At 37.6% G+C, this 26,706-nt stretch overlaps 1 protein-coding gene across 3 annotated transcripts in view; it reads right to left on the reverse strand.

Moving 5' to 3' along the window:
* strn3 (striatin, calmodulin binding protein 3) overlaps positions 1–26,706 on the reverse strand; it is a 184,636-nt gene that overhangs the window by 90,434 nt on the left and 67,496 nt on the right. The window contains exons 3-9 of one of the 3 annotated variants that reach the window (XM_060829028.1): positions 26,570–26,643; positions 25,099–25,180; positions 23,209–23,385; positions 17,631–17,796; positions 16,655–16,790; positions 7,614–7,724; positions 982–1,122 (exon numbers count right to left, since the gene is read on the reverse strand). In XM_060829028.1, coding sequence (XP_060685011.1) covers positions 982–1,122; positions 7,614–7,724; positions 16,655–16,790; positions 17,631–17,796; positions 23,209–23,385; positions 25,099–25,180; positions 26,570–26,643 — 887 coding nt within the window. The remainder of the gene's footprint in view (positions 1–981; positions 1,123–7,613; positions 7,725–16,654; positions 16,791–17,630; positions 17,797–23,208; positions 23,386–25,098; positions 25,181–26,569; positions 26,644–26,706) is intronic. The other 2 variants (XM_060829029.1, XM_060829030.1) reach the window with 2 other exon arrangements.

The following is a 26,706-nucleotide window of genomic DNA, read 5'->3' on the forward strand; positions in this document are numbered from 1 at the left end:
GATAGAAGTGATTAAATAATAAACAGACCACAAGACAGGTAATAGCAACTAAATACGGGGTCTGGAGCCGTAAATTTTAACAGCAGCTTCCGCCTAAAAAAAAGAGTAGCCATGAACTACAATGTTGAGCTCAATGTTGATTCTGGAACACTTGAATGTCGACACTGGTTGATTATGTATCACCAGAGATGAGACATGGAAGGAAACAGATGGGAAATAGATGATATGAAGACAAAGAAAGGTTGAAAGCAGAGTTGATGAAATTTCTGCTCAGGGTGAGAGCAGGGATCCCCATCAATAAAGTCATCAATGTACCTGAAATAAATAGTGGGAGAGGGAACCTGAACAGAACTGGAATAATTTTTCAGGTATAAGCTTCTCCCAAATGAGCCCAAGAGACTGACTTGTCATTTTTTTTCCTGTTTAGTTAATGCATTGAGGATTCAAACTCAGATTAGGTGGTCAGTGTTTATGAAACACATCGTTTCGCACGTTAAGCATGCTTTTGAGCTTCCAGGTGCCTGCTGAAGTTTAACACAAACTTAAGAAACTGCACCTCATCTTTCTACTTAGCAATTGTAATCAACAATTTTTGATCATAACCACTCTCTCCATTGTTTCAGGCAGCAGCTGATGATAATGTTTTGATTTAAATGTCTGTTAAACAAATATGGCAGATAAGAACAGATTTCTTTAGCATTCCCCATTCTAATTATTATTTTCGATGCTCCACATATCGCAGACCTTCCCATTTTTATGTACTTTACAAAATTTCCCCTTTTCACTGTCAAACAATGTTTGTTTAGATCATGTCACACAGTTCATTTTTTCCAGTTCTAATGAACAGTCATCCACCTGAAACGTTAATTTGGTTTCTTCCTCCACAGATGCTGAACACCTGCTGACCAATTTCAGCACTTTTTGTTTTTATTGAAATACTGACTACCCAACATGGAGATGCAGTAATAATTTTAGTTATACCTTCTTCTGTTCTTGAGCTGTCATGATCAGCCAGTCTGGAAGAGGTTGGCCTGGACTGAATCATGGTTCCAGATGGCATGTGAGGCAGCTCATCATCTCTGAGATCTGCAATCATATCCTGAAGCTTTGACCTGTTTACCCCTGTAAATGAAAGTCATCAGTAACTGTTCAATCAGGTAGCCAGAATTCTTGATGGTGTGAAATAGGTTGAATAATTATTTATTTGCATTGGCCATTAAATGAAATATTTACCATAAATTTTTATGGAATCAAAACATCCAGAATGATATTTTATATACAAATCCATATTCTGATGTATTCATGCTCTATGCTAACATTAAAACTTTTTCCCAATTAAGGAATTATAAGCAGGCCAAATTAAGCACACCTGCTACATTTAACTTTAAAAGTTACTGAAATCAAAAGTTAAAAGGTAATGTCTTTCTGATTCAGTTATACAGTAGATCATTTCATAGATTAGCAATGGAGAAAAAAAAATTAAAGAACTGTCTTTTGAGCAACATGAATAGAACACAAAACAAAGATAAAAGGTTTTAATGCGTACACTAGGGGTGCAACAAACTAACAGTTTAAATAATTTTGTCAAAAATTGGACAAAAGTTTATTTTCGTGATTATCCACACTTGTGTTCTCACTTACAATTGTTTGCCATTTCAGTTAAAATGAAAACACACTGGGGTACAAACACTGGGAACAAAACATGAGACAAGTCATGTTTATTATTTTTCTCTTTACTGACCATATCTCATGGACCCATTAAGGTATTTCACTGTATAAAACAAAAATATCAGTTACTTTTTTTTATAAAATGAGGAATTACTAATGCCAATTTAAATTTCTCAGATAGCAATTACTCACCACAGTAATTACAATTCTCTATGGAGGGTCTTCCATGTTGTCTGGTATGTATCACACCACCTAATGATACAGAGTTTGGGCGTAAGCCTTACTGTCCATTCATAGAATTAGTTTTCACCACAGGAATCTTCACAGGCTAGAAGAATGTGTGCAGCAAAGGGCCTTGTAGATAATGGACGTAGAAATTCTCTTGATTAACATCACTCCTGGGCCATCTGGCGTTTCCAAATGGAGTCCTCACACTCCAAGAAAGCATAGTCTGTTAAGGAATATGAAACTGAGGAGCGAGACCCAAACATAGACTGAAGGAGTTCATTCATCAAAACAGAGGAATGGATTTAAGAGCCAAGAATTTTCTTATTCAGAAATGGCCAGTGTAAAGTTCAATGATAAAAGAGTAAATGCATAAATGAGCCTGGCAAGTAACAGTACTTAAATGTTCAGTACAAGTTACGCATCTAGTCTCACCTCTGGAGTGAAACAAGCTGGCAATTGACAAGGAGCAAAGCATTGCCCAAAGGATCATGAAACACTTAAAGAGAAAAAAAACATTCCAGGCAAGGCAAAAATAAAAGAAGAATTGAGTTTAATGGTCCAGTTTATCACGCATCAGACACATCTTGTGGAACCTCACGGCTGTTCAGTTAAGACATGAAAGGCATACAGAGTCTGTATCATTTACATTTCACAGACACAGCCTCTCAAAAGCATGTGGTACCTCACAAAGACTCATAAACTAAACACTTTTCTGAGTTTTCTGCAACTCATCCTTACTTAGAGAACAGGACAAGTACTCTTATGCGTATAAAATTGTACTTGCACATAACAGAAAGGTTCTCTGTTATCACATATAAAGTGCTTAAGTAGCTGCATACCAGTGTCATTTGCAACTGGCAAATTGACAATCTGTGTATTGTAGAATGAAAATTCTCACTCTTAGGTGTGCAGCACTTTAAAGTTCTTTAAATACCTTTCAATCACCCATTGACAAGCATCAGCTGATAGCATTACTTTGACCTGCCATTGAAAACAATGCACAAGAGTGGGCAAAAACACATACAAAACATTTCACAAGGGAAGTCCAGTGGAAAAATAAAACTAACTGTTACCAGACCACCCCTAATAGCTCAGTAGGTGCAGCATCTAATGCAGTACAGAACCAGAAAGATAAAGAAATTACTAGAGTTGCTCAATGGTTTTCCACAAGTCAAAAAATCTCAGCTGGGTTCATTTAGGATGTTACAATTGATGTCAGTGTCACTGGGCTACCAAGGCATGAGTGAGTCGAAAGATGTGTTTTTATCTCTTGATAATTATCCTGTGGCTCCTCAAAGAACATACATGGGTATATGTCAGGCGAGGACAAATTCAAGGCCAACCGTGACACATTCCTCTCCCTCAAAGTACCCTGTTGAGGCTAACAATCCAAGCCACACAAGAAAAATAATTACTTGAGCAAATATCAGATGGCTTTGGATGCCAGTGAAACAACTGGACCAAGAATAAACATCTTCAGCAGAGGAGGAGGAAATTGGAAGAGAAGCAGAAAAATTTAACTGTCACTGAAAAATGCGTCATGAAGAGGCATTGATTCAAATGAATAATGTGTAATGCCTTAATCAGATTTAATGTTTTGGAGTCTGATTCAACACGGAGTCTTGAACTCAATACTGAGAATGGCAGTAGCTTAACATTTGTGACAATATCTTGTCCATACAAATGAAATTGCTGCAACATTATTTACTGTACTCAGCAAGTTACAGTTAAACCACAGTACTTTAAAAACCCTTGGAGACACATTTATATTCAATCAACCAACAGTAATTTCAATCAATCACAGTGCTTCAATACTGTATGCCTACACAGAATCTGAAACTAAAACACAGAAGTTAAACAGCCTTAGCTACTTTCTGGTGGATTTTGTTCTTCAGTTTTCTTAATTCAGTAGTTATTGTAAATAAATGTTCACAAAGCATAAAAATTACAAATACACATTCTGTTGAATGGTAAGTATTTATCGAAAGTTCAAGATGTACTTTTGTTAAGAGTTTCACTGATTTGTGACATATGGGTGCATTACATTTTTATAAGTGAGGACTGGTCAATCATTACAGACCATCTTTGAAAACAAATAAGCTTTGACAAGAGTTACTGATGCCAATGTGTACATCTTCAATTGTGATCTCAACGTGCGCTGTCGCTAGTTTCAAAAGAACAGTAAAGGGATGACATAAATATCATTAACTCGTTGGTTTAATACAGTTGTTCTTGAAACATTTATTTTGTTAAACTAAAATATGTGATGCCCTGTTAGTTGATTCTTTACTTAATTATTTTCTATGTAAAAGATCAATAACCCAGTCAATACATACTGCTCAAACGTCATGTGGTACATCAACAGAACAAGTCAAACAAAATAAAAATATGCCGTGAAAAAACCATAATTAATGATAATACACAACTAACCATCACTGAAGCACTATTACAGAAGCAGCGTACAAAAGCTCAACCAGATTCCTCTATGTTGCGCAAAATAAACCTGCGTATTTAAGGGGGGAGCTGTTTCATCAAAATGAAAAGCCAAAGCTGTAATTTCTAAGATACTGCAAGTGAGAGATATTAATCTTCAACCTCCAAATTATGGAAAATAAAAGTTGTGTACTAATACTTGGACTCACATGCTCATAAACAAGTTTATTAATTAGTTAAAAATCACAAATGTTACAAGGGACAAACTTGAAATTTTCACCTTACTGTGTACATTTTTCAACATAGTCCAGGACATTAAGCATTTATTTGGCAGTGATACAAATAAGATTCATTTCACTGATTCTCAGTTAGATTAACAATAACTACAACTTCATTGATTTACATCTAGTAGTGCCCAGTTTAGTCAGGGTACTGTGGGGTAATATTTACAAAATAATATTGACAAATGAGATTGGAGTTAACACAATTTGTTTTGAATTTATCAGGAATACATAAATACTGACACTGAATTATTAAATCAAATTAATCTTTGAACTGTTCTCAACAATGTCGCTCTTCCATAATGCATTTTTTCTCTTATTTGGAGATTATTTATTCAAATCCACTCAGTTTCAGCAATTACTTTAGGCAAAAATAAATGTATTAAGGATTTCACAAAAAACGGGCAAACAACTTTATGCTAGAAATAATGAAGATCAACTTTCAAAATTGTTTGTACTCATTCTTTAAAGCAGCTTCCTCACAAAGACATCTCTAGCATACCAGATTTAAGGATTTAAAATGGAAAATGCTTAAAAAGATCAAGAGAAAGGCTGTTTAACAGTTTAACATTTGAGAATTTTTAGGCTGTCAATTAGCTTCCTTATATTTACAAAATAGGGATTAGAGAGCTGAACAGCACTTCTTAAAAATTAGATTAGATTCCCTACAGTATGGAAACAGGCCATTTGGCCCAAAAAATCCACACCGACACTCCAAAGAGTAACCCTCCCAGACCCATTTCTCTCTGACTAATGCGTCTAACATGATGGACAATTTAGCATGGCCAATTCTTTGGACTGCGGGAGGAAACCAGAGCACCCGGAGAAAACCCACGCAGACATGGGGAGAACGTGCAAATTCCACACAAACAGTTGCCAGAGGCTGGAATTGAACCCGGGTCCCTGGTGCTGAGAGGTTACAGTGCTAACCACTGAGCCTCAGTGCCACCCTTAATATTTCTATTTTTATTTTAGATTTTCAGTATCAACTGTACTTTCCTTTAACTTCGTGGACCCCTGTTTTGACTTTTTTTGTTGCAAACATATTATGCTGGTCAGATGAAAGTAATCTCCCTAGAAAATCTGCCCAAGTAAAAGCTAATTTGTGCAATCTAAACTCTGTCTTTCGAGGATACGAACACAATATAAAGATTTATGTAAATTTTTTTTCAAAAACAAGAATGTGTATGCTTTTTCAAATCTCAAACAGTAAATGGATACAAATTAAACCCAGCTCTTTACAACCTAACACACTGCATTGGCTCAGGTCTTCTCTGGTATGTTTCATACAAGCACTGAAACACATTTAGTTCCATACTTCATACTAATTGTGAAATTAAGATTAGTTTAATTTTCAGATTTATGGAAGTAATGTGCAATATTTTGCTCAGCTTCTTGTCCATTAGATACTTCTCAGTTCTAATGCTACAATTATAATGTACATTTTCTTCTATTATCCAGTATGAGAGAAATATATGACAAATTTCACATTGTTGATACTGAAACACTGTCGAGGTTGCAGAATCATGGATTTAGCATGCACAATATTTGTGATGATTACCAAGGGGGATAGTTGTAATAACTGTCTGTCCTCAATGTAAGAATCATGAAAGTCCCTCTCACAAACTCTCGATTAGATTTGGATATCCTCAGCAAATTCATTTTTAAAACCAAATTTCAATTTAAGTATTTGATAGAAATCATAAAATAAAAAATCTAAATTGCCTGGAATTTTAAAATTTGTCCAGCTCTTGGAAATAGTTATAGGACAGAATAAGGAAGCAAATTTTTTTTTTACTTAAGGAAGGTTTTAATCTGCTAAAGTTTCTAAATGGAACTGCATCACGTTTAATCACTAATACACTAAACTATATGAAAAAAAGGTCTCCAGGTTGACAAGCTTGCATTAATTCAATCAGTTTTCTTGTGATAATGTTGCCTTGTTATGGGTGGGTGGGGGCGTGTGTACATGTGCACGCGTGTGTTGAGAGGGGAGTCATTTCAAATATTTTTACTTACCCAGTATTTAAAACTCTTATCTTGTTGATTTTACAATAAATGAAAAGCTTCCAATATCTGAATCAGTACAGTTTAAAAAAAATAAACCTGAGGTTCAACCCCTCAAGGATTGACCTTATTCAATTATTTTAAAATCAATGGTGAAATTCTAAGCAACTGACCACTTTCAGCCTTTTGATGAAATTCTATGGAACTGATCATATAATTGTCACATATATGTGTCACCTCGAGAAACATATCAATAAAAACACAAATTGTTGTGCACATCTTGCTACTTGGTTAGTATGAAACACATGCAGTTTGAGTTATTACCATGCAACATTAGTTTTTATGTGCTGCATTTCAATTTTGTTCTAAAATAGCGTATAAGATTCCAAATCTGATACCCAAATCAATATGTAATTCAATATGCAAAATTTTCACTATCTACTTTCAATGCTAGTCTTTCAATCAATTTTTGTTTTCAGCTGATAGATTATTTATCTTCTGAATTTTTTTAAAGACAATTTTAATTTTTTTTAAAACCCAACCATCTCACCTGAAGGGGAGCTGTATTCAACTCGAAATGCTAACTATTTCTCTCTCCACAGATGCTGCCAGATCTGCTGACTTTTTCACATTTTGTTTATATCTCTCGTTCTGCTTAGTTTAAAGATATATCACTGTCACTAAAGATTTGAGTCTCTCACCAGAGGATAAAAATTCTTAGAAGTGGCATTCCCTCGATGACCCAACTACAGATATCTTAATACTTTCAAGCATGTTGCCAATTCACATTCAGCACACAGCAAAGCCTCTAACCCCAATGATGAAAGAAATGTTGGTTGCACCCCTAATCTAATTTTTTTACTTACACACACATGAAAAAAGTATTCAATAAACAGAAACAAAGCTGATAAAAGACAGATATTTAGAAATAAAATAAAATTGTGGTAAAGAAAATGCAGAAGTCACTCTACACGATTCAGAATTATCTGCACTTACTCTTCACCCCTTTCTTGCCCTTCCGCTCCTTCTTGTATTGTTCCTTCAGTTTACTTATTAGTCCCTTGTCTACAGCCCAAACCTCCGAAGATGGGGAGAAGTCATCCTTGTCTACATGCAGCACATCATTGAAAAATCAGCAAATCGGAATGCAAGCAATCACTGCTGCTATTTCATGAAGGTTAGTGGTTGAATCATAGCCTTTAAAGAATTACTGAATAATTATGATGTAAGATTTTAAGACATTTGTTATACAAACCATTTTGAACCAAGTTATGTTATGTTATTAAACTTGCGTTTCATGGGCAGTGCAAGCTTAAAAGTACAACAATTTCATGCCATTGCATCCAAAACAATAAAGCACTTGACAGCCAGTTTTTGGAAGTCTCTTTCCTTACAGGCAATAAATTGGACACAAAAAGCTTACATTGAAGGCTCGGCCTTCACCTGAAAAAAATCAGCTTAAAAGAAAAAATGTAAACTCTTCAGACATACTTAACTGCCCCTTTATTTAAAAAAAGGGGCAAAACACAGAAATGTTCCAATAGTAGAAAGTAGTCCAATTACCTAATTATTGGAACGTTTGCATAACTTAACAAAATACGTAGCAGTTCCAATACTGTACTGTATTTAATTATAATTTTTCTATAAAATTATTCACTGTAGGATGATCTAAAAAAATCTATGCAAAATGTATAACAACAGGCTGCAATTTCAGGATTACTCCTAGCGAGTGAGGAATAGGAGGATTAGCAACTGAACTTGCAGCTGGTGTATGAGGGACAAATAATCGAATTTGAAGCACTGAGACTAGCTTTGGAGCAGGTGAAACCGGTAAAAAGTGGACAGGCTACAGCTTAATAGCACACGGACTAATATTTTACATTTTTGCTTGTGTGGATAGGGAGGGTTTGAAGTAAATTGGGAGGGGAATGAGAACTTGAAAGGAAGCTCAGTTGGAATGAAGCAAAACTTGGCAACAGAAAGTAGAAAAGCAAAGCAGTGAGCAAAATTAGACAGGAGATGAGAAGACCAGCATAAACTAAAAATCAAACGTGGAACAGCAAACTTTGTTTTAACTGGCACCTTATGAGCTGGCACACTTAATAAAATGCAAAAATGATATGTCTGCAGTACTGAATGTTTACTGTTTTGTCATAATCTTCGTCATGCAGTAGATGTGATCTTTATGGACTTCAGTAAGGTGTTTGACAAGGTTCCCCATGGGAGACTGGTTAGCAAGGTTAGATTTCACAGAATACAGGGAGAACTAGCCTTCTAGATACAGAACTAGCTCAAAGGTAGAAGACAGAGGGTGGTGGTGGAGGGTTGTTTTTCAGACTGGAGGCCTCTGGCCAGTAGAGTGCCACAAGGATCGGTGCTGGGTCCTTTACTTTTGTTCATTTACATAAATGATTTGGATGCAAGCATATGAGGTATAATTATAAGTTTGCAGATGACACCAAACTTGGAAGTGTAGTGGACAGCGAAGAGGGTTACCTCAGATTACAACAGAACCTGGACCAGATGGGCCAATGGGCTGAGAAATGGCAGATGGAGTTTAATTCAGATAAACGAGAGGTGCTGCATTTTGGTAAAACAAGCCTTAGCAGAACTTATACACTTAATGGTAAGGTCCTAGGGAGTGTTGCTCAACAAAGAGACCTTGGAGTGCAGGTTCGTAGCTGCTTGAAAGTGGAGTCACAGGTAGATAGGATAGTGAAGAAGGCGTGTGGTATGCTTTCTTTTATTGGTCAGAGTACTGAGTACAGGAGTTGGGAGGTCATGTTGTGGCTGTACAGGACATTGGTTAGGCCACTGTTGAAATATTGCACGCAATTCTGGTGTCCTTCCTATTGGAAAAATGTTGTGAAACTTGAAAGGGTTCAGAAAAGATTTACAAGGATGTTGCCAGGGTTGGAGAATTTGAGCTATGGGGGAGGCTGAACAGGCTGGGGCTGTTTTCCCTGGAGCATCGGAGGCTATGGGGTGATCTTAGGTTTACAAAATTATGAGGGGCATGGATAGGATAAACAGACAAAGTCTTTTCCCTGGGGTCGGGGTGTCCAGAACTAGCGTGCATAGGTTGAGGGTGAGAGGGGAAAGATATAAAAGAGACCTAAGGGGCAACATTTTCACTTAGAGGATGGTACATGTATGTAATGAGCTGCCAGAGGTGGTGGTGGAGGCTAGTACAATTGCAACATTTAAAAGGCATCTGGATGGGTATATGACTCGGAAGGGTTTGGAGGGATATGGGCCGGGTGCTGGCAGGTGGGACTAGATTGGATTGGGATATCTGGTCAGCATGGACGGGTTGGACCGAAAGGTCTGTTTCCATGCTGTACATCTCTATGACTCTATGTCTAAGTAGTCAGTTGAGGGTGAGGATGAAAAAGCTCTCCACAGTTAAGTTTTTTTGAAGGCAAAGTTGCATTATTATTCAAGTGATTTAAGCTATTACAGAAAATAAAGGTGATGCGTATACCCGCTACCTTATGTATCTATTAATAAGTCTGTGCTTTTACACTGATTATATGACGTCTTGATTAACCAGAATATTTGATCAACTGACACAATCCTGATGCCATAGGTGTCAGATGATAAAAAGCTTCCTGCATAATGTTAAAAAAGGCAAAGCTATGAACTTTTTGTGAATGCAATTCATTACAGCAAATAGTCAATTTAAAGGTATAGATTAGAGGAGTAAATGGATTAGATTTAATTGTCATTATCGAGATGTGGTTACAGGGTGGTCAGGACTCAGAACTGAATATTCAGAGAATCCGTCACATCGGAAGGATAGGTGGGGGGGAAAGAAAAGTGGAGTAGCATCTTCAATGGAGTACAATCAGGACATCAGCATTAGAGAATCTTAGATTTAAGGACGTAGTATCATTTTGGATAGAGCAAAGGGCAGCAAATGCTGTTGGGAGACAAGTGTAGGCCACCAAACTGTAGTGGTCATGTTAGACCATGGAATAAATCAGAATATTAGAGGTATAAATTGGGGTATTAGAACTGTTTGTAGTATGTGTAGTACAGTAATAATGAAGACTTCAATTCAATATTTGGTAAATTTAATTAGCCATAATACTGCGAAGGATGCGTTTCTGGAGTTTGTAAAGATGGGTTTCCAGACCAGTGTATTGAGGAACCAAATAAAAAATGAGCTATTTTAGATTTAGCATTCTGTAGAAATGACAAACTAATAATTTTGTCGTGAAGGAGCTATTTGGAAGTAGTGACCATAATATGATACAAGCTTCTGATATTAGTGTCCAAATCTGAACAAAGATAACAATGAAAGGATGACAGGCAAATTGGCTATGGTAGTTTAGGAAAATATATTAAAATATTTATTGTTAGACAGACAATTGTTAGTATTTAAAGTCATTATATGGTCTGCAACAATTACGCATTCCTCTCAAACAAAAAAGAAACAAGTGAGTCAACAGTGGATAAGAAAAGTTAAGTATTGCATTGGATCAAGGCTGTGTCTTATAAAGTTGCCAGAGAAGTGGTAAGCCTGAGGATGTTGAGCAATTTAGAATAATCAAGTCTGATAAAAGGGAAGAGAGAATATGAATTCAAGCGCATGACTGACACAGGAAAAATTAAAAGTTTACATCGATATGTGAAAAGGGAAAGATTAGCAAGGACAAATATGGGTTCATTACAGCAGATACAGAAGAATGTATATTGGAGAAAAGGGAAATGGTGGAGAAGCTCACACCCAGGTCACAAAGCAAAATTAAAATACATGGGATGGTGGGCGGGTGGGGTGTTGGTGGTAAAATACTGGTGTAGATTGAGAATTGGTTAAGACAGAAAACAATTGGAATAAACAGTTCATTCTTGAGATGGCAGGCGGCCAATAAGAGAGTATCCATGCATCTGTGCTTCGATCACAGTTATTCATAATCTATATAAATGATTTGAACCTAGGGACCAAATATAACCTCAAAATTTGATGATGAAACAAAACTAGGTGGGATCGTGAGCTATGAAGGGGATATAAAAAGGCTTAAATGTACTTAGATATCCAAGCAAATGGACAAGAACACGGCAGATGGAATATAATGTGTATAACTATGAGGTAACCCATTTTGGTAAAAACAGGAAGGTAGAGTATTTCTTAAAATAAAAGAGCTGGAAACTGTTGATGTCCAATATGGCAAGGGGGGGGGGGGGGGGGGGGGGGGGGGGGGGATGAGCTCATAAGTCACAACAAACAAACATGCAGATGCAGATACAGCCAGCATTACAGAAGGTAAATGGTATACTGACCTTCATTGCAAGGAAATTTTGAGAACAGGAGTGAAGATGTCTTACTACATTTGTACAGAGATTTGATGTGACCACACCTGGAGTATTGTGAACAATTTTTGTCTCCTTATCTAAGGAAGAATGGACTTACCATACAAGGAGTGTAATGTAGGTTTATCAGACTAATCACCGGAATAACAGGGTTATCTTGTAAGGAAAGATCAAAGAGACTCAGCCAATATTCTACACAATATCAAAATAGAAGTGATTGCACTGAAACTCCAAAATTCTTATAGGTATGTCTAGGTAGATACATTTAAAACATTTCCCCTGGTTGGTGAATCTAAAATGAGCTGATAAAACCTCAGAATCGGGGGCAGGCCATTTAAAATTGAGATGGGGAGCAATATTTTCACTAAGAGGCTGGTGAATCTTTAGAATTCTTTATCCAGAGTGCTATGGATGTACATCACTGAGAATCAACAGATTTCTGAACATGAATGATATCAAGATATATGGAGATAGTGGGCAAAAACAGAGTGAAGCTAAATGATCAGCCGTGATTTGTTTGAATTGTGGAACAAGCTCTATAGGTTAAATGACCTACTCCTGCTCCCAGTTCCTTTGTTCCTATAATAAAATCTTATAGAATTAGAATGAATCATAGAATCACCTTCGGGTGGCAAGTGGTTCAGTGGTTAGCAGTATTGCCTCCTAACACCAGGACCCAGTCTTGGTCAACTATCTATGTGGAATTTGCATGTTTCCCCGTGCCTGCGTGAGTTTTCTCTGGTTTCCTCCAACAATTCAAAGATGTGCAGATTAGGTGGATGAGCCACATTAAGTAGCCCCAGTGTTCAGGGTTGTGCAGATTTGATGGGTTGGTAAATGCAGGGTTACAGGGATAGAGTGGGATGGTCTTCAGTGAGATAGTGCAGACTGGTTGTGCCAAATGGCCTCGACCTGTACTGTAAGAATTCTACAATACTAACCTATGGTTCGAGAATATGGGCAAACTAAATGAAACCAAAAATGGATTGGTGGACTGTACTGCCACTAAGAGGTCATCCCTTTTGGCAGGCTTCCTAGTGTAAGGCCGGAAATTTCCTTCTATTCTATATTTTCTTTTTGATGTCTTAAAGCCCCCATAACCTCAGATAAACCTACCTTAAAAATTGTTTCTTTGTGAATCCTAAGTCAGATAACAAGAGAACATTAGCGATCTTGAGAAATGGAAAGAGATGGAGGATATATGAAAGAACACCTCTGGGCACTTCCAAAAGGATTTAATTCTTCCTATTCTTTAGTCTTCCTAAGGCAACACATTCAGCTTTCTCATCATTGACTCCAATATCTATGAAAGGGATATAGTATTACAAGTTTTCCTGAGGATGTAACTCGCAAGATAGATAAAGGAGAACCAATGGACTGATTACATTTTGGTTTTCTAAAGAGATCTGATAAGGTGTCATAGAATAGGCTTTTACACAAAATAAAGGGCTCTCAGTATTGAAGATTGGTTAATGGCAAGAAAACAGGAATAAAATCAATCATTTTTGGTATGGATGGATTCAACTGATTCAAGGATCAGAGCTTGAGCTTCACCTATTTATAATTAATATCAATAAATTAGACTGAGATCAAATGAAATAGTCCAAGTATTCGGACAATACAAAGCTAGGTGGGAAAATAATTGGCAAGGAGGAACCAAGTAAGTTACAAAGGGAGATAGGTGGATTGACAAGGTAGCAGATGGAATAGAATGTGGGAAATGGTGATTTTTTTCCCCCACTTTGGTAGCAATAAAAGAGCAATTTTTTTTAAAAAATGACAGGTAACATATGTTGCTCTCTGGAGGATTTTCAGTGTCCATATATATCAATCACAAAGTTAGCATGCAGTTATAGCAAACAATTAAGGCAGCAATTATTGCACAAGAGCTAAAAAACAGCAAGGAGATTATAGTGTAAATTACTTGCAACTTCAGCAGACCACACCAAGAAGGATGGAGTATTAATTTGGTTTAGTCTATATTTAAAGCTCTTACAGGAAATAGATGCTCTGCAGTTGCTTTCCCTTGCTAAACAGTCCCAAACCGGAGGTCAAAAGTTTCAAGAAATTGACCAGTTTGGACTGAGGTAACAATTTTTTTCCCACATCAGGAATTATGGAATCTTAGGATCTTATGAATGAATCTTGGAGGATTTTTGGATGTCGAATCAAGAGATACATGGATAGATTAGAAAAGCGGATTTGATGTACATGTTCAGCCATGAATGTCTGAATGACAAACTCCTGCTCATATTTCTTATATCAAGTTGCCTTGGTGTGAGCTGCCAATTCAGTTAAGTCCCCTAATTGAGACTGCTTTGTGCTTCAACAAATATGTTCTTAGCTGATTCGGGTGTAGTAAGGGAAGACTAAAATTAACAATGGAGTGTGAAAGGAGGAAATAAACCTACCAAATTATAAGTGTAACACAGGAAATAAATGTCAAAAATGAAGTTAATTTATTATAAAGAAATCTGTTTTAATACGGAGATCTATCCATGGGGGACTTAAAATTTCAATATCTATTACAATAAAAAAAGGTAATAATCCTCATTTTTCCAGTCCAACAGTACTGGTGGATATGCACAATTAAGGGTTTTGCAAGTACAAAGCTAATCACAGCCTTCTCAATACTACAGGTCCAGATAAGTAGAAAAGCTAATAAGATAAGAACACATAGCAACAATTCATTGTATCAGCAGTCATTTGAATATTTGAATGAGTTAGAATAATCAAAATAAAACTGAATATTTAAATATTCTAAGTATTTTAAATATTTAAAATATTCTAAATCATCTCTTGGTTTAAAAGTTTTAAAATTATATTACACTTCAATTTTTAAAAATGTATTCACGATGCTGGTGTTTCTGGCCACACCAGCATTTATTGCCTAACTTTAATTGCCCAGAGGCAATTAAGTCAATTCACAAGACTGGTGGACCTGGAGTCACATGTCGGCAAACTAGAGAAGGATGGCAGTTTCCTTCCCTGAATTGAATGAGTGAACCAGGTGGGTTTTGTAAACATTGACAATGTTTTCATGGTCATCATTAAACTCTTAATTCCAGATTTCAACAGAATTCATAGCAAAAATTAACAAATATTTGCAATGGTGGGATTTGAATCTGGGTTTCTGGATTAATAGTCTAGCAATAATACCACTAGGCCATCTCCCCTCCCTAACGTGATCATTCACCACCACCACCACATGTTTTTAGATAGACAATTCATTGTGAAGAAAGATCAATTTTTTTTTGAAAAGAATAAAACCACAAGTCTAGGCTTACCTTCTATTTTATAACATTGCTATATAATTCTGCCCTAACATAATTTAGTTTGTTAATATTCCAATCCACATCTTAACAAAGCAGCTTCAATAACTTATACATTAGAACTATGCTGATTATTTTATATCATCAGATTTAGTACTGGAGGCAAATTTTAAGTAGGGAAATGTAAAAAGCATTACAGGGTTTTAATGCCATGCTAGAAATGCACAGGGAAGACATGCAAAATGACATTCATTGGTCAAGACTTGACATTAACACATGCTGCTTTATATTAACTTGCAGCACAGACTGCCAAGTATTCACTATTTCTTTTCTACCAATACAATTACACACCAATCCAATCAGGTGAAATTATTTTGAGAAATACTTTTTAGGAGATAGGCTTGGCTGCAAAATGCCCACTTTTAGTTTCTCTTCAGATGAGGTTTATATAGCAAAGGTGATCTCAAACCAGTATTGAAAATCATAGAAGATTAGTCCAACTTCAGTGATACCTGGCCAGCAACAGAGGCACGTGATTTGGAAACTTGGGAGTTGACGCTACTTCCAAGCCCTTTCAACAGAGGTTGCAGGCTTGGAAGGTGACAATGAAGCCTTGGACAACCTGAAGATACTGCACACTGCAGCCATGTGGGCCAATGATGGAGCAGGTGAACGTCTGGACTAGTAAACGAATTGCCAGTCCAGCAGATTGTTCTGCCCACCTTGGTGGTGTCAATCTTCTTGAGTACTGTTTTAGCTGCAAGTATTTGAGTCAATGGAGAGAATTCCAACACATTCCTTAATAGTGCCAAACAGGTGCTGGAGACATTTTAGATTTTTGGTTTCTGATCAGTGGGGACTACCCCATATTTTCAAACCAGGATTTTTGATGGTGAAGGCCTGTGTACTAATTATTGGAGTAATGAGTGCTTAGATTCCCTTGTTTTACAGATTCACCAATTGGTATTCTTGTGATACACATTTTCCTTGCAAAACAAACCTGCATTGTCCATATTTTCCTGCGTGTGAGTACAGAGTGCTTCATGGGGAACTGAAAATGGAGCTAAATGCGATATTAGTGAAAAAGCTCACTTTTGATCTAGAGGGAAGATAATTGGAACTATGATAGAAGGTTTATAAATATTATAAATGTTGAGCCCCTCAGTCAACAATCTCATCTTACAGATTTAAAAAAAAATTACTTGAAGAAATACAAAGAATTGTAAAGCTGGAACTGTGCATTTCAAGCTGAAATGACCAAAATTCTTGATCACATCAAATATACAAAGTATTACAATAAAATAACTCTGAAGATCAATTTTTTCCTGTACTGTAAAGTTGTCAGCGGAAGCATTAGAATTCAGACAAATAGCAATAAATTCTGTACCATGAATGAAAAATGGAATTGTTTTAAATATGATTCATCAACAGTTTTATTTATTTTCTTACCCCATTCTGTTCCGTCCCCAGAGCTCCTAGCTTCCCCAGCTCCTTCGCCATCTTCAGCTGTCACTAAAAAATCAAATTCTTTCAAAGCTTCTTCAGTATCATCAGGCAAGTCAGTAGCTAGTCCCTCATTACCGATCTAAAATCGAAAGATATTGATTTTTTAGAAACACCACAGCAGCCAATTCAGAATTCCTGATTTTTTTAAATACTGCAAGCTGATAGAGTTTAAAGTATTTAAACTGGCATCATTGACACGTATCGTGCATTTCATTGTGAATCTGAAAGATAGTTTCTAACATCTTTTAAGATTTCAATCAAGAAAACAAACCTTGCATAAATTCAACTTTGAATGCTGTAGATAAATAGATTTGAGAACTAAAACTCAGGTAGGATGATGATTTGGACAGTGCTCAAAAAGATGGAGTAACAACAGAGATATTATTGATCAGATTACTGCTCATTTTTTTGTCTATTTTGATTGGTCTCTGACTGGACTACTGCTGTGAGAAATGATTATTAAATCACAATATCAGATTTCCTTCTTGTAAAAACTTAACAGGTCTGTCAGCCTCTATTGAGAGAGAGAGCAGAGTTAACATTTTGGGTCCAGTGATTCTTCAGAACACTTCAGAAAGGTCACTGGACCTGAAACATTAACTTTGCTTTCGCTCATGCTGCCAGACCTGCTGAGAGTTTCCAACAATTTCTGTTTTTGTTTCTGGTTTCAAGCATCCGCAGTTCTTTTTTTGCACAATATCTTTTTCAGTTGAATTTGCAATTAATGCTTTCTATTGTGCAGATCCTCCGGCAATGTTGAAATTTAATTATTTATACCTTTGTCTAAAATCTTTAATGATAAAATATCGCTACAACAGAAAGTTTTACTATTGCTTGCTGACTCCTATAAGGTGTCTATATTTTTAAGAGGTCGCACAAAGTCTCTCGAAAACATTGATAAACAGATTTAAAGATTTACTTTGTGTTTCTTGTTTATTCTAAGCTTTTCTTTGCTGTCCGTGATGTCCTCCACCATTTCACCTTCCTCTTCATCATCATCACTATCATCATCTGTATTTTCTAGGAAGTTAAATGTTTCAAGAACAGCTTCAGCTAGGCCTCCCCTTGGCTTATCGCCTGCATTCCTATGTTCAGAAGAGAGGAGGAGAAAAACTTATTAGTAATATCCAGTTACAGCATCTATATATTTTTAAATCTCTTTGCACCAACCTGAAAGTTTGCATTACAGTCCTGGATCTGACTGGTGTGAAAATTGCTGACTAAATTGCTGATAGATATCTAGTTTTTTTTGAAGTAGTTTAACCCTCTTATCAACTTTTTAATCTCCTCTTCCAAATCACACATATTCAAAAGGCAGGAGCCAGGCATCTCCACAATTATGTATTATTTGTAGATCTCTGGATTTAATAGCAGAAATTTCCTTCAGAAAAATTAAATTTGAACACAAGTCAAAACAACAATCTGAATCTGACAAGGCGTTTTGATTGAGAACACGCCAAGTACCTTGAATCCATTTTGCAGTTAAGTTGAAACCTACATTCCAATGATATTAGCTGTTGATCTACAAGGAGCTGTGCGCCTTTGTAAAGAGCCCGAAGCACCGTAAAACGTCCCAAAGGGCTTCAAAAGGGAATTATCAAATAGTCACAGAGAGGAAATGTTAGAAGAGGTAACCCTAGTTTGGTTGAGGTGGTTATTTTTGAAGAAAACAGGGTAGAGATCCATGAAGAATATTCAAAGAGAGAATTCCAGAGCTTCGAGCTTAAATAAGCCTACCAAGAGAATTGATTAAAACTAGTAATGCACAAAATACCAGAATTAGAGGAAAGCAGAGATATCAAAAGCTTGCAGGACTGGAGGAGTCTACAAAAATAGGGAGGGGTGAGGCCATGGAGGAATCCAGGACAGGAACTTTAAGCTTGCAGCACTACCCTCGAGTCCTCACTACTTTAAAACCCTCAAATCTCTATCCCAAAATCTACACACAAAACATTCTCCCTTCTTTTCTACTCAGCCTCACTATTGGAATATTGCGTGCAATTCTGGTCTCCTTCCTATCTGAAATATGTTGTGAAACTTGAAAGGGTTCAGAAAAGATAAACAAGGATGCTGCCAGGGTTGGAGGATTTGAGTTATAAGGAGAGGCTGAACAGGCTGGGGCTGTTTTCCCTGGAGCATCGGAGGCTGAGGGGTGATCTTATAGAGGTTTACAAAATTATGAGGGGCATGGATAGGACAAATAGACAAAGACTTTTTGCTTGAGTGGGGGAGTCCAGAACTAGAGGGCATAGGTTCAGGGTGAGAGGGGAAAAATATAAAAGAGACCTAAGGGGCAACTTTTTCATGCAGAGGGTGGTACGTGCATGGAATGAGCTGCCAGAGAAAGTGGTGGAGGCTGGTACAATTGCAACATTTAAGAGGCATTTGGATGGGTATATGATTAGGAAGGGTTTGGAGGGATATGGGCCGGGTGCTGGCAGGTGGGACTAGATTGGGTTGGGATATCTGGTCGACAGAGACTAGTTGGACTGAAGGGTCTGTTTCCATGCTGTACATTTCTATGACTCTAGTGATTCCTCATTGTTGGTGAATGCAGTACCTCTTGGAATTCAATTACCTTCTGTCCCATTCAAATCGCTTGTTCCATTGAAACTCACCTGCCAATACTCACAATCACTTCATTCTTTCAATCTTGCCATTGTTTGAATACAGAATAGCAGTTTACCATTGAGCTCCTCAAGACTGTTCCACCATTCAATTAGACCATCATTGATCTGGAGCCTACGTATCATTTTTAGCACATATCCTTTAACATTTTGGTTACCATAAATCTACAAATTTCAGATTTTAAAATAATTATCTAGAATTATCTAAAATAATTAATCACTAATTTAACTGTTGTTTGTTTTTGTTTCTGATTTCAAGCATCTAAAGTTTTTTTTTGCATTATATCTTTTTGACTTGAATTTGCTACAAATGTTTTCTATTGTGCAGATCCTCAGGCAATGTTGAAACTTAATTATTTATACTGCCATCTAAAATATTTAATGATAAATAAAATAACGCTACAACAGAAAGTTTTACTGTTGTTTGTTGTCTCCCATAATCGGTCTATACTTTTAAGATTTGCACAAAGTTCCTCAAAGACATTGGTCAATAGTTTTAAAGATTTACTTTATGCTTTTCTTTGCTGCCTTATTTGAGAAGAGAATTAGAAAATATTTACTATTCTTCCAACTTGACTCCTGAATGATCTGACCAATATTACAACTCTGCCCCCAAGTTCAATCCTCCCTAACTACTGGAAATAGTTTCTAGCTACACCTATTGAAAACACAAATCAGATCACCCATTAATTTTGTAAATTCCAACAAATACAGCCCTATTTAGTTTAATCTCCCTTTGGAATTTAATACTTAGGGGTCAGATTTTGTTTTTGTAAATTTACTGTGCACTCCAAAGCCAATACATGCATACTCTTTAGTCCCACAGTTTACCAAATAGACAAACTCGTTTCCAACGAATTATTTTCACCCCTCATCGTCCCTCTCCCTATGCCTTTCCAAACTAATTCCATTCAGTGTCAGCCCCTGAAAAAGAAATTCCTCAAATCACTTATAAAGATTAAATAGAGATAAGTCCAGCGAATGGACAAACGTTTGGAGTACAATGCAGAAAAATGTGCAAGTGTTATTCTTCCTTCCAAAATGAACAAGAGTGGATCACTTAAATGGAGAACGACTATGGAATTCCAAAGTGCAGAGCATAACAGCACGACTCAGAAAGTTAGTACACATCATTCTGCAATAACCATGTGTTTCATCAGCACGAATTGGCTATAACATAGTTGGCGAAGTGTGGACTTCGTTTGGATAACATAAACTTTCTACTGATCAGGTAAAGTGCAATTTTCTTAACGTGTATTCCATAGTGCAATTTTCTACATCGTGAGGTTGCAGGGGAACATCATTGTCATGTTAAAGCAGAATGACCTGTATGCAGGTTCAGCAATTATTTAAGAAGGTTAATGAATTGATAGCCTCTATTAGAAGAGAAAATGAACATAAAAAGGCAACTGGACTTAAAACATTAACTCTTTCTCTCCAAAGATGTTCAGATCTGGTCAGTTCCTCTAAAAATTTCTGCTTTTGTTTCAGATTTTCAGTGTCCACAGTTCTTTCTTTTATTATAAAAGGAAGGAGGTTAAGCTTAGTTAAACAGGGCATTGACAAGGTGACATCTCAAAACTTTGCACAGTTTTGGTCTCCTTATTTAAGGAAGGACACTATGGGTGATTCTAACAAGAGTGACTAGAGCGATACCTGGAAGGAGTGGGTTGTCTGACGAGGAAAGGTTGGACAAGCTGGGCTCATTTCCATTGGAGCTAAAAAATGTGTTACTGGAAAAGCGCAGCAGGTCAGGCAGCATCCAAGAAGCAGGAGAATCGACGTTTCGGGCATAAGCTCTTCTTCAGGAAAGTCAAAACGTCGATTCTCCTGCTCCTTGGATGCTGCCTGACCTGCTGCACTTTTCCAGCAACACATTTTTCAGCTCTGATCTCCAGCATCTGCAGTCCTCACTTTCTCCTTCATTTCCACTGGCGTTTACAAGAGTAATGCTGACTTGATTGAGGCACACAGGATTCTGAATGGTCTTGACAAGGTGGAGTGTGAAAGAACGTTTCCTCTTGTCTGGAGTATAGAACTAGGGACACTTAAAATTAGGGGCCATCCTTCGGACTGAGATAAGAATTGTTTTTCTTTCAGAAGTTTGTGGAACTCTGCCTCAGAAGATGATGAAGATGAGTCATTTAATATTTTCAAGGCAGATATTGACAGATTCTTGTTGAGCAAAGGAATCCAAGATTATCTGGATAAAAGCAAATTTGAATTCAAAACACAATCAGATAATTAACCGATTGGTGGAGCAGAATTAAGTGCTGAGCAGCCCACTTCTGCTCCTATTTTGTATATTAATAATTTGCACTTTGTAAATTCACCCTCCTTGTTTTGACAAGTGTTTTTAGCTCAGATATCATCGCATCTGTTTGGAGCTTGTAAAGTGACATGAGGCGTTACTCCTTTCTGCCAGAACTGCACAATACTCCAGTGGTTAGTACTGCTGCCTCACAGCACCAGGGTCCCAGGTTCGATTCCAGCCTTAGACGACTGTCTGCGTGAAGTTTGCACATTCTCCCTACATCTGTGTGGGTTTCTCCGGATGCTCCAGTTTCGTCCCACAGTCCAAAGATGTACATTGCCCATATTGTTAGATGCATTAGTCAGAGGGAAATGGGTCTGGGTGGGTTACTCTTCGGAGGGTTGGTGTGGACTGGTTGGGCCGAAGGGCCTGTTTCCACACTGTAGGGAATCTAATAATTATCGCTAGGAGCAAACAAGTGTACATCAACCATTTTTCCAACATCACTATAAACTCTTTAAATACTTCTCTCCCATGAGCTTTCCATTTTTGTAGCCTAAAAGTGCAAAGGACTTCTACCTGGCTATCAGATTAAAACCAGATTAAATTCATTAGCCATTTCTCTTTTATATCTCTCTCTCTCTCTCTCTCTTCCTTACCAATACCAACCCCAACAATTCACCCTCAGCCAACCATTGGTAGTCACCCCTTCAGACACTGGGGCTTTGCACTCTGAATTCCATCCCAAAACCTTTCAGTCTCACCTCATTTTAAGAGCACCATAAAACTCATGTCTGTCAGTAAAGATCTGTCAACCCATCGAATATCTCACTTTTTCCCTCAACTTCCATTATTTTATGCATTAATGTCATTATGACCTGTTGTTTGGTGTTCTTTGACATTAAAGTTGCCATATAAATGCAAACTGATTTTGCCTCGTCCAGTTGATCTTCGGTCTTTACTCCAGAGATACATGGCAGGCTACCAAGTGCTAGAAATAGTTTATGTATAACCCACCTTTCTCCATTATACAGCAGAGGAAGATAGTGGAACAATTACTTGACATTCCTCAGATTAGAAATTAACAGCACTGAAATATTTTTAATTTTTAATTAACTTACAAAATATGGGTATGACTACTGCCCAACCCTAAGATGTACCTCCTCCAATAGTCTCACACAATGTCATGGTGTTGACATTCTAAAACTTGGTACCACTACAAAGCAGGGTATATTCAGAAATTTGCTTTAATGATAAACTAATTATTTGGTAAATTAATTCTACAAATATAGCACCATTTTCACTTTAATTCTTAATAAGTAAATTCTTAATAATTCTCATTTTCCAGAGATTTAGTTACACATATTAATGTGCAGTCAAGGGGAAATATATATAGTATATCGACTCAAAAATCACCAACCGTACATAGGCTAAATTGCAAAATGTGAGATCAAATTCAAACACTCCAAATTTGATGCAAATATATTCTCCCTCTGCCAAGGGAAGCATTTTGCTTCCATCCCAAAATCCACCGAGGGAAACATCCATCATCAGGGGTACTCATTCAAGTGGCACACAAATTCGAGGGATAAGAAAATCATAATTTAGTGCCTCACCTTTTAACTTCTTGCCCCTTTTGTTTAGTTGGTGAGTCTCCCCCATTAAGAATCTGTTCCAAATTTTTTGTTTCCACTGATCCATTCTGCTCAGGCCCAGAAAGGCCCAGTAATGATCGTACTCTCTGTGATCGTACATCTAGAATGGTGTCTGTGTAACCAACTTCTTGTAAATACCTGTGAAATTTGAAAATAGAAATATTGGAGTTTCTGACTCTAACTAATGCACTTGGTTAACCACATTCTATTTTTAGGTTTCGTGTCAATGCATTTTCCATTTTCTGCAATATTTAGCCATTTTTCAAAGAATATTACAAAAAACCTAAGGTATGTATGCAGTATTCTTGGACAAGGGATGGAGTATTATCTGATATTTGGAATTCAGAGTCGAACAAGTTTTGATGCTGATGTTATCAAGATTTAGCAAAACCAGTCCAAGTACAATTGACAACTTGTTATGAAATTGCAATAATTCAGGTTCAAGAGAAGATTTCATATTTCCCACAGGAAATCAATATTGTTATTAATAACAAACTGTGGTAAAACAGTAACTGATAATAAAAGTATAATATAAATAAAAAAAAGCACTTCATTGATCCGTTGGTAAATAAAGCAATTTCCTTGAAAATTGAAGTGTAATACTGAATACAGGGGAACCTTAATTATCCGAATACCAACTATCCGAAATTCAGATTATCCGAAGGAGATCTCGAGGTCTTGACCGAAACATTTCCAACAGTGATCACGTCTTTTGTTTACAGTGATTAAATAGGCACTGTCACTAAATGACTGACCTCCTGCCCTCTCTCTCCCCACATTTTACCTGGAGTTTGATACAAAAGTGTACCCTAAACCTTGCTTCCTCAGATAATCTCTCCAACATTGTCTTGTACAAGGAAAACGTGGAACCTCTCAAAAGGTTGTAGTAAAGAGTGTGCGTGGCTGCATGTGCGCACTATTTGGAGACTTACCGCATAAAGGCAGCTGCAGCAGCAGTCTTGTTGCTGATGTGTAGTCCAGCTGCCCTGGAGAGGGGGCAGGAGTGGATGGGGTTTGGAGGCGGGGGGACAGAATTGCATGGGTCTGGGAGGAGGGCAGGGGGTGGTGTTGGATGGGGTTTGGGAGCAGGGGGCAGTGTTGGACAGGGTTGGGGGCAGGGGCGGTTTTGGACCGGGTTGGTGGGGGAGGGGTAGGTGGACAGTCTTGTTTGAAATGCAGTCCAGCTGCCCTGGAGAGGGGGCAGGAGTGGACAGGGTTTGGGGTGGTGGGGGCAGAATTGGATGGGTTTGGGGGCAGGGCAGAGGGTGGTATTGAATGGGATTTGGGGGCGGTGTTGGATGGGGTTGGGAGCAGTATTGGACGGGGTTGGGGGGAGACGTGGGCGGTGTTGGGCAGGGTTTGGGAGCAGAGGGCAGTGTTGAGGAGCACTGGTGCGGTGTTGGACGGTGTTTGGGAGCGGGGAGGTGTTAGACGGGGTTGGAGGCAGGGGCAGTTTTGGACAGGGTTGGGGGAGGCGCGGGTGGACAGTCTTATTGGTGATGTGCAGTCCAGCTGCCCTGGAGAGGGTGCGGTGTTAGACGGGGTTTGGGGGCAGTGTTGGGGGGGGCGTGGGCAGGGTTGACTGGAGTTTGGGAGCAGTGTTGGACAGGGTGCAGGGAGTAGTGTTAGACAGGGGCTCACATGCTGTAAACTGCTGCAGACTCCTGAACGGGAGCAGACTTTAAAAACTCCAAGCACCTGAGGAAAAAGGCATTTAATCAATTATCCGAACGAAATAGTGCCCGCCCATCACGTTCGGATAATCAAGGTTCCCTTATATATTTTATATGTTTTGCAAATTTATTTAAGTCAGATGCTGTAACAGAAGCAAATAATATTCATAGTACTCACTGCCTGAGCAACTGCCTGCCTTGCTTCCAAGTCAACTGGCTGTTCTGAGGTACAGGTGGCACCTCTGTGTCTTTGGTTTCTTCTGGAAAACAAACATATATTAATAAAAGATTAGAATATCAAGATCCCAACAAGGAAGATGGCAGGCAACCAAAAAAAAACTGCAAAATCTGTGGTTCTGCACAGCTTTTCTTAAGCTTACACGGTTAGCCTTAGAATTCATGAAGATTTGGCCCTATATCTGCTGGCCCTTTAAGTTGGTGAGAGTTTCAACCAGGAGCATCACTTCACCACCAAACCACACCGCAAACCCTGTCATTCACAGGAATGTAAATGCAATCACAAACTAAAAATTTCCTTCCAACATTCCAAACAGTGCAACCACCTAACTGGTGCTCATTATTGTAAAAGTCAGAAAAGTGAACAAATACCAACTAATCCTGATAGAGGAAGTATTCTGTTCCTAACATGTGTAGAAAGCATCAAGTGCTCAAAGACCCTTCAGTATCAGGTGACATTCCAGGAGGAACTACAAGAAATAGCCCATGTCCAGACAGGGAGGAAAGTAGTGATTGTAACAAGCTCAGCCAGGTGGACCTCACTGAATGAATTCCCTGACTGGGACTGTTAATCTGACCCAATCAGGGAGCCCTGGCTGACAGACAAAAACAAGAGTTTCAGACATCCTGACACTCAGAGTTGAATGTATCAATGTCAAGGTCTTTCCATATGTAAATAAAGGATGATTAGGTGAAGGGATACCAGCCTCAGTGGAATTATTTCAGCATTTAGCTACTCTTTTCTCAATGTCAAATCTGGTGGGGGGGGGCGCAGAATGACAGAACTAACATGGAGAAACATTTTTTTTTAAAAAGGTGTTAAATTTAACATATTTAAATCTCTTAAAACAATTCAGAACATGAAATACTGAGATTCAACTTTTTTTTGGGCAAGACTGGATGATAAATAGTCATGAAAAGTCATGTGATTAAAATTATACTGTTTAACTATCAACAGTTTTTGAGCATTTAATAGACAAGTGATGTACAGACGCAAACTTGAAAACACAGGGAGAGATCAAAATGCAAGATACCATTTTTGTGAATCGAACAACAGTCGTGCAAGTCGACCAGAAATCAGACAATTCGAAATTAATGAGGTTTCTCTTCCTACAAATTATGGGCTCATTTATGCATTAATAATGCTTATACTGTTCACAGAACAAAATCTGGCTCTATGTCGCTCCAATTGCCTCTCGAATGGTTTGAACTTGAAAACAACTTATGTTACCCTTCTCAGGATAAAGAGATCCAAAATAACTTTATATGGCACTTCGCAAATAGGAAATGGCATACAACATGAAAATATTCAAACTAGCTTCAAATTATGTTGTCAAAGACAATCAGAAATAAGATATCTTGGAAAAATTAATACATACACTTCATTAAAATATTGAGTCTCCATTTATTACCTGATTCAAATGTTGGCATCTTTAAGTCACCTTGATTCAACTCTGTGCCATATTTTAATTTATGATATTTTGCCCTAAAAATAAATAAGAAACATTAACGAACATGTAGCTATTAAAAACTCAATCTCATTGACTAT

Source organism: Hemiscyllium ocellatum, chromosome 8, assembly GCF_020745735.1.
Source record: "Hemiscyllium ocellatum isolate sHemOce1 chromosome 8, sHemOce1.pat.X.cur, whole genome shotgun sequence".
NCBI lineage: Eukaryota > Metazoa > Chordata > Chondrichthyes > Orectolobiformes > Hemiscylliidae > Hemiscyllium > Hemiscyllium ocellatum.